Source organism: Cotesia glomerata, linkage group LG2 (assembly GCF_020080835.1).
Source record: "Cotesia glomerata isolate CgM1 linkage group LG2, MPM_Cglom_v2.3, whole genome shotgun sequence".
In the NCBI taxonomy this organism is placed as follows: Eukaryota; Metazoa; Arthropoda; class Insecta; order Hymenoptera; family Braconidae; genus Cotesia; species Cotesia glomerata.
In genome coordinates, this window is record NC_058159.1 from 27,784,526 (window position 1) to 27,796,226 (window position 11,701).

Genomic DNA, 11,701 nt, shown 5'->3' on the forward strand with positions numbered 1-11,701 from the left:
TTACAAAAAAAATGAAAAAAAATTTTATTTCTAAAAAATTTGAAAAACTAAAAGTGCAATTTTTAAAAAATATTTTTTTGTTCTAATTTAATTAATAAAAAAAATCCAAAAAAGTCGGCTAACTTCAATATCGTAAAAGCAATAGTTAAATATCTGTAACTTATTATATAATTTTATAAATAATAAAATTATTTTTTGTTTTTTTTTTTATTTTGAATGTTTCATAAATAATATAAAAAAAAAAAAATAAATCTGTGACGTCATAACGGCGCTTGATTAGCTCATCACAATTATTTAAGATGCATGGAGTACATAACAGCAGCAGGCAAGCGGGCGGCAGTTAGAGCAACCAGAAAGCAGAAACTATGGAGACTATGCACACATATGGAGTATGGAGGGTATAGTCTCCATAGCAGAAACTAAAAACTGAGAGTGTCGCCCATTGCACGCTGGGAAATAAAGTCTGCCATCTTGAGTGGCATGGTCTTTACTCAAAGTGCGTCGACGATGAGAAATGGCGATAATTAGTGAAAATAATACTGTTGTGATTTACACTAGTTGTTGAATATAAATAAAAAACGTTCTATTAAGTATTAACAATAACAAAACAACAATGGATGCGGTAAAGGCATTTAATGGAGAGGTAATGATACACCGCTGTACTTGTGTAGATTATTATATTTTGGAGGTCACCGTGTTAGGGTGAACCCTCCCTCTTTTTTTTTTCAACATCAATGATGCCGTGTAAAATATAAATATACTGATTGATTATTGATCATAATTATCTATAAAATCTTTTTATAATTTTATCTATTTATTTATTTATTTATTTATTTATTTAAGTAAATATTATAAATATGATTACCTAATAATGTTTAGGTTCAATGACTGATGTCATTAAGTTTAAATTTTAATGGCTGATACTAATTTATCATATATTTTATTACAGCTGTCTGCTCTCTATGATGTCAAGCCGCCGATATCCAAGGCTAAGATGAATTCACTGACAAGAGGCGCGATAAAAGCCATCAAATTTTACAAACATGTTGTACAGAGTGTAGAAAAATTTATACAAAAAGTAAGTTATTGTTTACAGTATCAAAATAATTTTTTAATATTTTTAATTTAATGTTTTTTTAATTATTTATTTTTCAGTGTAAGCCAGAGTACAAAGTACCGGGTCTTTATGTAATAGACTCTATTGTGCGGCAATCTAGGCATCAATTTGGCGTTGAAAAGGATGTATTTGCCCCGAGATTTGCTAAAAATATGCAAACAACATTTTTGAATTTATTAAAATGTCCACCAGAGGATAAAAGCAAGGTGATACGTGTATTGAATTTGTGGCAGAAAAATTCAGTTTTTCAACCTGAAGTTATTCAACCATTATTCGACCTTGCCGATCCAAATCATCCGATTCACAAAGAGCAAGCGATTAATTCTAACGGAGCATTAAATACTAGTGGTAATAATTTAAGTAATCTTGGTTCTATAACTAAAACACCACCGGGTGGTAAAAACACACCTAAAGATCAAAAAATGTTCTCTGCTAAGACTATTGACCCTGCATGGTTGGCACAGACTAAATTAGAGACCGCCAATATGGTTAATGCTAATAAATTACTCGGTCAGTCGGGCGCTAATCAAGTTGACGCTTCATTTTTAGATCAGCTTCAACATCTCCAGCAGTTGCTATTAAAAAAACAAGAAGCATCTAATGATACTCCAAGTTCTGTTAAATTTGACAAAAAATTGTTGGACTTTGATTATGGAGAAGAGGAAGATGATGATGTAATGATGGCAAGTTCACCTGCAGCAGCAGTTACGGCTAGTAATCAGCACAACGCAGTCACAAGCGGTAATCTAGAGAGTCTGGGATTATTATTGACCAACCCGGAGGTTTTAAGACAGTTACAAACCCTGCAGCAGACTATGCAAGGTAACGTAGCGACAGCACAGCTCGAAATGGAAGAAAAAATGCGTAAGCTTCAGCAGATGAAGCAGCAAGAAGATGAGTTTGATAAACACCTCGCTCAAACTGTACCGAATCTTCCGTTTGCTTCTGAATGTGAGCTAAAGCCTTCGGATGTTCTCAAACCAAGTCAGCACAATACGTACAGCAATGTGTCGAATTTAATGCAGCAGGATATGAGCCAGCCACCACCAGGTTATCCTCCAGCATTTGTTTCTCAATCGACCTCAGCACTAAGACAGCCAATAATGCACTCAAACCAAAAGAGTCCTCTGATAGATGAGCGACAAGACTCTCAAGATTATCAGTCGACGCAGACAAGGCGTGACAGCAGTAGCGTAGAAATTGTTAATTTAGATTCTGTTAGATCTCAGAGCAGATCTCCAGAACGTTTCCGACGACACAGTAGGTCCAGGTCGCCTCGTCATCGTGGTCGAGATCGGGACCGAGACAGAAAATCCCGGTCGAGGAGTCGCTCACGGCGACAGAGGTCTCGGTCACGTGATCGCAAGCGCGAAGAAACTCGTGCTAAAAATTCTGAGGAGGAGAGAGAAAAAGAACGAGAGCGAAGGAAACGTGGATTGCCGCCGATTGAGAGGGAAAAAATGAGCGTATGCAGTACTACGCTTTGGGTTGGGCATTTATCTAAGCTTGTACATCAGGAGGAATTGTCTGATACGTTTGGCGAGCTTGGTGATATTGTTAGCATTGACTTGATTTCACCTAGAGGGTGTGCTTTTATTTGTATGAACAGGCGACAAGACGCCTATCGAGCTTTGACTAAACTTAAAAATCATAAAATGCAAGGCAAAGCTATCACGTTAGCCTGGGCACCTGGGAAAGGTGTTAAAGGCAAAGAATGGAAGGATTATTGGGAAGTTGAGCTTGGTGTTAGTTATATTCCTTGGAATAAATTGAATAATGTCACTGAACAGGAATTGGAGATGCTTGAAGAAGGTGGAATGATTGATGAGGATACGCTACCTCCAAGACTGAAAGGTAATATTTTTGCTGAGTTTATTTTTTTAAAAATGAATTAAATTTTATTATTTAATAAAAAAAAAAATGCAAGTTCAATCTAGATACATTAAGCGTTGTTTAAATCGTTTGTGTCTTGAACCAACTTGCAATAGTAAATTTAAGCTTTTGAGCCAATCTAATTTTTATTGAGTTTTTTTTATTGGTCAAGCAAGTTTAAAACAAAAAATTTTTTAATAAATTTGTAACTTTTATTGGGAATCGGAAAAAATATTAAAGTTATAAAAAATTCATATTATGTCATTAAAATTATTATAAAATAAAAATTATAATAATAATTGTATCACACCCACAATATTCCTAAAAAACAAACACCCCCAGAATGATCGCTCCATTTTTTGTTACAAAAAAAAAATAAAAAATTATTATTATTTTTATTTTATAATAATTTTAATGAAATAATATGAATTTTTTATAACTTTGATATTTTTTCCGGATCTATTTTTTCCAGGATTCCTTTTATTTTATCACAGTTAGTAATAATTTATTTTTTTTTTTTTATAGGTAAACTGAAGCATTCAGGATCTAAAGAAGGAATGCAAGCAATCCAAGTGCCTCCAATTGGGGGTGCTCCAATTCCAACATTAACTGATGGAATTGTTAACGTAATGCCACCGTCAACAGGGACACAACAGCAACCTATGATTGACACAAGTCAGCCACCGCCAATCAGAGCAACGGCTTCAACTAATTTAATGCCACCTACTAGCGCTCAATTATCAATGATGCCACCAGGATTCCCTATGTCAGGAGTTCCACGTAAGTAATTTAATAAAGTAATTTGTAGGTCTTCTTTTTATCATTTAAAAAAAAATATTTAATTTTTTATTTTTTCATTCCAATCAGTCAACAATGCAGGTATGCTTGGACCTCCAATGGGTTTACAAATGCCGCATGGTTTAATGCCAAATGTACCAATTGGAGTACCTCCACCAAACATGCAAGGGCTTTTGGGTCCTCCGGGAATGATGCCATCGATGCTTACACAACAAGTTAATTCTCCTTTTGGCGCTGGAGTCGGCGTTGGTCTTATTACTCAAATTCCACTTCCTGCACCTGCTGCACCATCAGATAAATCAAACTCAACAGGTATCTTACCTTACAACTTTTTTTTATATTAAGGAGGTCGGATTGTATATTCTATGTTTGTCTTTAAAAAGACATATTACATTGAGACAAATAAATATAATTTTTATTTAAAATTTGTAATATGATAAATCAGTTAGACCTCCTTTAAATATTAAAAAGCACCGAAATTAATTGATGATTTAAATCACCAGGCATGCCTCACAATGTACCGCCGATGGGTGTGCCACCTCCTACGGGAGAAACTAATCTACCAAATCTTCCAATGCTTCGTCAACCATTTAACGTGGGTCCACCACCACCACCAATGCAAATGCCAATGCAACCGCAGCACTCGGAGGATATGGACGTTGAAATGGAAGACGTTATGCCTCCAAGTTCAATAAATCCTCCGAAAGATAAGCCGAACTTGAGTGACCAGTTGCTGGCAGCTATGAACAAAGCTCCGAACATGAATGACAGAGCAGATAGTGAGCGAGAGTTCAGAGATCGGGATCGAGATAGAGACCGTGAGAGAAGAGACCGAGGCGAGCGTGACAGAGCTGACAGAGATGGAAATGACAGTCGGGGACGAGACCGTGGCCGAGGAAGAGACAGAGGTCGTGATCGGAGACGAGACGGTCGGGAACGCGACCGAGATGATCGGCGAGATCGTGATCGAGATATGAGACCTCATGATGGTCCGCTGCCGTTGCCAGGTTCGGGCGTTGGGCTTCTTCAGGAACCAGACATGGGTCCTAAAAAAGATAAAATGAGCCTCGCTGATAGATTACGGCAATTGGCTGATGGTACTCTGCCGATGGATGACAGAATGGATCGTGGCATGCGTGATCGCAGTGAGCGCAATATGGATAACAGAGGCGACAGACCGCCGCCTTTTGAAGACATCCCTGGTGGCCGTAGACCCGGAGATGGCCCGCCGTCGTTGTTAGATCTTCCGAAGTTCCCAGGTGTACCTGGTGAGAGACCAGACTTTGGACCACGTGGCCCAGATTTTCGAGGGCCTCAAGATCATCGCGACTTTCCGCGAGGTGATCGTGATCGTCCTGGATTTGGTCCTCGTGGTGGTCCCAGAGGAACTATGGACGAATTTCCGGATCACAGAATGCACGCTGGACGTTTTCCGGATGAGTTTGAGCGACATGGAGGTCCTCGACCGAATGACTTTGATCACCGCTTAGGTATGGGAAGAGACGACTTTGAACGTGCTGAGCACCGTGGTCGGCACCCAGATGAATACGATCCAGATAGACTTGACTTTGACAGACGACCAAGAGACGGTTTCGATCCGCGAATGGCGGATGGATTCGACGCCCGAGCTCATCCGGACCATCCCGATTTTGATCCGAGAAGAAGAGATTTCTTCGGGCACCTGGAACCTGGATTTGGTCCTCCGATGGGTCCTCGAGGTCCCAGAGGTCCAATGGGCCCTGATGGATTCGGATCGAGATCCGGAATGGGTCCGCGAGGTCACGGTGAGTTATTAATTTTTGCTTAATGATTCTTGACAACAATCTTTATTTATTTTTTTTTTTTTTTTTTTGAAAAGTAAGTTTTATTAATTTCACTCAAAATACATAACAAAATTTCAATAAGTATAAAAATTACTTAAAAATACTTTAACATAGCAATACTTAGTGTAAATTGTACTAACTGGCTACGAGCTGTAGATCTCGTTAGTTATAAATATTAAATAATATAATTTTATTATTACATAGCGTTAAATAAGAACATTTTATGTTAACATATGAGGTTTTTTTAAGATGTAAAAAAACTATGGTATGAAAAAATACATCTGACATATTTTATAACAATCTTTATACATACGTATGGGTAACAAGCACATGACTCATTTGTTTGTTTATATTGATTTTTATAATAATTATTTGAGTCATATAAAGAATTTTATTAATTATTATCTATACAAATAATAATTATCTTAACTCATTGAGGTCACACTTCTTAAAAATAACGTAGTGGTCTATACTAGGTCTAGTTGACCCCATGCACGGAAAAAATTGTTGCTACTTGCGTTCTTCTCAATAATTTCACTCGAGCTGTACATAAGAATAATTCTTAACACTTCCGTTGAATAACTCAATCGTTTTTTAATTTTCTTTTTAATTGTTTAATTATAAAAAAAAAATGCGAGAAAGTCAAATTTCGAAAAATTTGACTTTTTTTTACTAAAAACTTCATTTTTTAAGATAAATGAAAATGACTTCCGGGGTCCTACTCCAGATATCGCATACTTTGAAAAAAAAAAAGTGGTGTTATGTCGAGCTTTTCAAAAAGTATATTGGTTTGTGCAATTAAAATCGTAAATTTCCATGAATCTTAAAAAATCTCCAAACAATAATAGATGGTACCACAAATACCATTTTGAATGATGTCTTCGAAGCAAGAGTAACTCAAAAATTGCCTTGGGTCATTTAGACCCATAATGACCTCAACGGATTAATTGTATATGTCATATTAAATTTTAAAAGTCTAATAATAAGCCGAATGGCTAACTAAATTGAAAGTAACACTACTGATATTTTATATTTCTTAGTTTATTGGCTGTCCAGTCTAATACAATAATTTGTTTCTCTAATTTTTTCGTAATATTGTTAGCCTGTATTTTCCTCCAGGTATAAACAAATTATCCTCAATTCATATCTAAATTTGTCATTAAAGATAAATTTGACTGAAATAGATATGAATTGAGGATAATTTGTTTATGTCTGGAGGAAAATACAGGCTAACAATATTACGAAAAAAAATTGTTGTATTAAACTGGACAGCCAATAAACTAAGAAATATAAAGTATTATAAAGACCAGTCTTTAGAAAAAATAAAAAATTAAAAAACTACTGATATTGTTTTGACAGTTGTGTTAATTAATGAATGTATTTCAAGATGCCTGAGGAAGTCACGATATGTGACAAAATATTGCGGAATTAAAAAATAAAATTAATATAATATTGATCTGTATAACTTGAACCACCATAGTTAATCATTTAATTTTTTATTTTTTATTTTGTGGTAGCAAGAATCGTCATTAAAATTTTTCTGTTACAGGTCCGCCGATTTTCCATCGGGGAATGGGGCCAAGAGGAATGAGGCCAGGGATGCGACCACCATTTGGTCCGCGAGGTCCATTTGACCCTCGTGAAGGCGAAGCTTTCTTCAGGGGACCATTTGACGACAATCGTGGTCCGCCGTCTTCCCACTTGAGACCACCACCTTTCGGTGGACCACCAGGACCTCCGCTTCCAGATCCTTGGAGAAATCCAGACGCTGTGCCTCCACCATTGCCGCCCGTCTGGGCTAGTATGGAAGGTAACAATGGACATGAGCCAGATGAACACACTCGTGAAAATCACGTTAACCAGCGAGATAATAAAGGTCATATGAGTCGTGACAAGCATCAAGATCGTGATCGTGATCGTGATAGCAGAAATTCGAGAAACAGAAAATCTAGATGGGGAAATGCTAGTCCACTGCCACAAGAACAATCGGAAGCTGCAAGATCTGAGCAAGATTCTGGAGAGAAGAAAATATTTGACGAAAATCGTACTGTTGACAATGATAATTCAAAGGGAGCTGACGAACATCATGGTGAATCGACGATAAATGAGTCATCGAGTGAATTACAACAACCTAAAGCAGACGTTGATAATAGTCATGATAATCCTGAGATGAATCATGTGCCAACATTAGATGATGCAAATAATTTCGATATTCAAAGCTTAGAAAAACATGATGCGCCTGAGAGTCATGAGTTTGATGAGCCACCGAAAAATGTTGGTCTAGCTCACGAGGAAGAACATTATCATCATCATCAACAGCAGCAACACCAGCAAGAGCAGCCCGAGCAGCATGAGCACCAAGAAGTGCAGTCGCATCAAGAAAAAATTGAACAGCAACATCAACAAGAACAACATCAATTATCAGCTGAAGATGATAACACATCAAAACCCATGGAGATTCAAAATGAAAGTGATGCGCCGGTGATAGCTTCGGAAGAAACGTTGTAACAAGTTTAAATATGCTTTTGGGATGTTGAGAGTGACCAAAGTAAGAGACAAAAAGTAATTGGATCTCTCCCCGGCCTGAGAGGGTTAATTTTTGTAAATTATCATCCATTATTAACGGTGTACATAAAACAAATAAGAGCTAAAATGATTTTAATAATGCACGAAGTGAATAGATAAAAAAAAATGATAAATATTAGAATATGAACATTGGAAGTTGAAGTGCTGGTTTGTTGGAGTGGTGGGAAAGAAAAAATAACAGTGAATCCAGTGAGTCTCGATTAGAAAAATATTCTTCTATCTCTTTTCTAAATTTATTTATTATTATCATTATTTTTATTTTTATTGATATTTAGAAAAAATTTAAAACTTCGAGTAAAATGAATAATTAAATTTTGACGTAATAACAAACGTTCTAATCGTTTGTATTTGAAAGTATTCGAGAGTATATAATTGAAAAAATATAATTGCTGCTTAAACATTGCTGTAATGGTGAACACAGGACCTATATACAGATATTTATAATTAATTAACTTTGAAAGATAGGAAGTCAGTACAAATTTATAACATTTAATTATTGTCTATGTTAGATAAAAACAAATTTAAATTTCAAGTTTGACAATGAATAATTGCCTTTATTAATAATTATTAATATGGAAAGACAACAGATTTATTGAGCACTTTATCAACTTGATATTTATTATTATTATTATTTTTTTTTTTTTATTAAGTCTTTGTTTAGATGTTTTTGTACAGAGAATTTGCAATCTTATACACAGTCGTAGGTATAATACAGCAAAGTTATTTTACCTAGTAAAAAAATGAAAAAATGATTATAATTATAATTAATAATTTATTAAATTGTAAATAATTTTATATTTTTCTAGTAGAAAAATAAAGAAACAAATTGTGCAAAAGTAGTTGCTCAATTGAAACTAAAAAAAAGTAAAAAGAACGTAAATAAATATTTTATACGTATTGTTTTAAAACTATAAATAATTTCAGCGTTGTCATTCCAACGGTCCTCAAATAATTGAATTATGCATGAAAGAAATTGATTACCTAATTAGTTAATTTTAATTAAAATCAAATGAAAATTTTAATTTAATAACTAAGGTGTATTTTGTTTGATTTTTTTTTATTTCTCATTTTTTGTTATTGTTTAATTGATAATTAATAATTGATTAAAAATGAGCTAAATAAAATGGTGAAGATTGATAATATTGTCAACTCGGTTCCTGTGTTCACGCTCGCACGTGTTGTCTCTTGCACGCCCGCAGCAGCGATGGAAAACTCGCGCTTGCGCTCAAACTGAGTGACAAGTGCAAGGTACTGTTCATAAATAATTACAATTTCAACAAATTAGATGATTATATATTGTTATACGTTATGATAATAATAAAAATAACGAGACTTTATATCATATAATGATAATGATTTACACTGGAAAATATTGAGAAGAATAATTAAATATAATGACACTGGAAAATTATTATCAAGCCCGCACCACTCCACTACCATCGTTGTCAACTTTTCGGCAAATAAAAGTGTTCTGTACCATCACAATAATTTTTAAAAATTAATCACAAATAAATAATTTCAATAGTTATTAATTAAATTTATCAATTTGATGTTATTATATAAATTTTCAAAAAAAAAAAAAAAAAAAAGAAAAAAACACGAATTTGTAAATGCGTTAAAAATTAGATGGCCTTTATCGATTTTCGTTTCTTCTTTTTATTTATCTTTTAAATTGTTAAGGATTATTTTAATTATTGTATAGAAAACTAAAAAAAAAAAAAAATAACTCTAAAATATATTGCATTATATATTTATAAATTAAAGATGTTAATAAATATATAAGTATATAATGCAAATAATAAATTTAAAAATTATTAAGATTTATTAATATTAATAAAATAACTTTGTCATTAACGCGACGATTGTGTTATAAATTACTATAATATTTGGTTAACAGATTATATTGATAAAAATATAACGTCACTTATTGAAATCTGTTGTTTTTGTTACAGAATGAAATTTGAAATCAATCGTGTAAGACTAAATCAACATAATATCTAACTTGCGAACGATTAAAATGAAAGATAGAAAATAAGGAGTGGTGCGTGGCGCAGCTTATTGTATTCGTTTAAACATTTTTTTTTTTAACTTTAAATTTATTATTACTCACTACTATTAAATATGAATATATATAATTATTACTAATATGTTAAATTATAGTCTAGTTGGTGCTGTATTTGTGCCGTTGTAATTGTATATTTTTACTTGACAGTAAAATTTAAAATAATATCAATGTATTATCTTTAAAAATATTTGCGAATTTTAATTTTTATTATTTCATTATTTTATTTACAAAATTTAATATTACTTTTTGATTTCACCCGATTATATCTTATTGAAACTTTGGCTTTTTTGTTAATTAATACTAGCAACCTTGCAGTCACTATGTGACTGCCGTGACTTGTGAACTATAAATGAATAAAATTTTGCTCTATTAAATAATTAATTTTGTTAAATAGCACTGTACTTTCTCAACTATTGACGTTTTTAAAGATATAAGCTCATCCCGATGTTACATTCATCAAGAGCTTTGATTTGAGTACCCACATGCATTTTTGTTATATTTTTCATATATACATATATACATATATATAAATACAGTCAACTATCGATAATATATACATATATATATATATATATATATATATATATATATATATATATATATATATATATATATATATATATATATATATATAGATGAAAAATTGATGTGGGTACTCAAATGAAAGGTCTCGATGAGTGTAATGTCGGAGTGAGCTCATATCTTTAAAAATGTCAATAGTTCTCAAGATACAAGGTCGTTTCTTAATTATGTTAAATTGCACTGTACTTTCTTAACTGTTGACGTTTTTAAAGACATAAGCTCATCCCGATGTTACACTTATTAAGAGCTTTCATTTGAGTACCCACATGCATTTTTGATATATATATATATATATATATATATATATATAATATGTATAAATTATTATAAAATTAATAATAAAAAATGTCAATAGTTGAGAAAGTACAGTGCTATTTAACAAAATTAATCATTTAATAAAGCAAATAATTAATAATCGTTTCTTAATTATGTTAAATTGCACTGTACTTTGTTAACTATTGACGTTTTTAAAGATATAAGCTCATCCCGATGTTACACTCATCAAGAGCTTTTATTTGAGTACCCACATGCATTTTTGATATATTTTTCATATTTACATATATATAATATATATAAATATATGAAAAAATGATGTGGGTACTCAAATGAAAGGTCTTGATAAGTGTAACATCGGGATGAGTTTATATCTTGAAAAATGTCAATAGTTCACAAGATACAAGGTCATTTCTTTATTATGTATTTAGAGATAGAGAATTTTTGAATGCAGCCTACTTATCATAATAAATTGACTATCGGTGAGAATGATACGGTATCTTGAAAAGGCATAAATTCAAATCGAGACCTTTGGAATGACACTAAACTTCACTAAAAAAAAAAACCGATTTTATCATATGACTA

The 11,701-nt window shown here is 32.9% G+C and overlaps 1 protein-coding gene across 2 annotated transcripts; it reads left to right on the plus strand.

Moving 5' to 3' along the window:
- Window positions 1-391: 391 nt before the first annotated feature.
- On the plus strand, window positions 392-10,448 carry LOC123258436 (SR-related and CTD-associated factor 4-like). Of its 2 annotated transcripts, XM_044718438.1 has the most exons (8): window positions 394-643; window positions 950-1,078; window positions 1,156-1,465; window positions 1,667-2,971; window positions 3,515-3,769; window positions 3,857-4,099; window positions 4,291-5,571; window positions 7,160-10,448. In XM_044718438.1, exons 1-8 carry the CDS (start codon window positions 614-616, stop codon window positions 8,116-8,118), a joined length of 4,512 nt encoding a protein of 1,503 aa, XP_044574373.1. In that variant the 5' UTR covers window positions 394-613; the 3' UTR covers window positions 8,119-10,448. The 2 variants fall into 2 exon arrangements, with proteins under 2 accessions (XP_044574372.1, XP_044574373.1); XM_044718437.1 differs by having other exon boundaries at window positions 392-643; window positions 1,156-2,971.
- The last annotated feature ends 1,253 nt before the right edge of the window (window positions 10,449-11,701 follow it).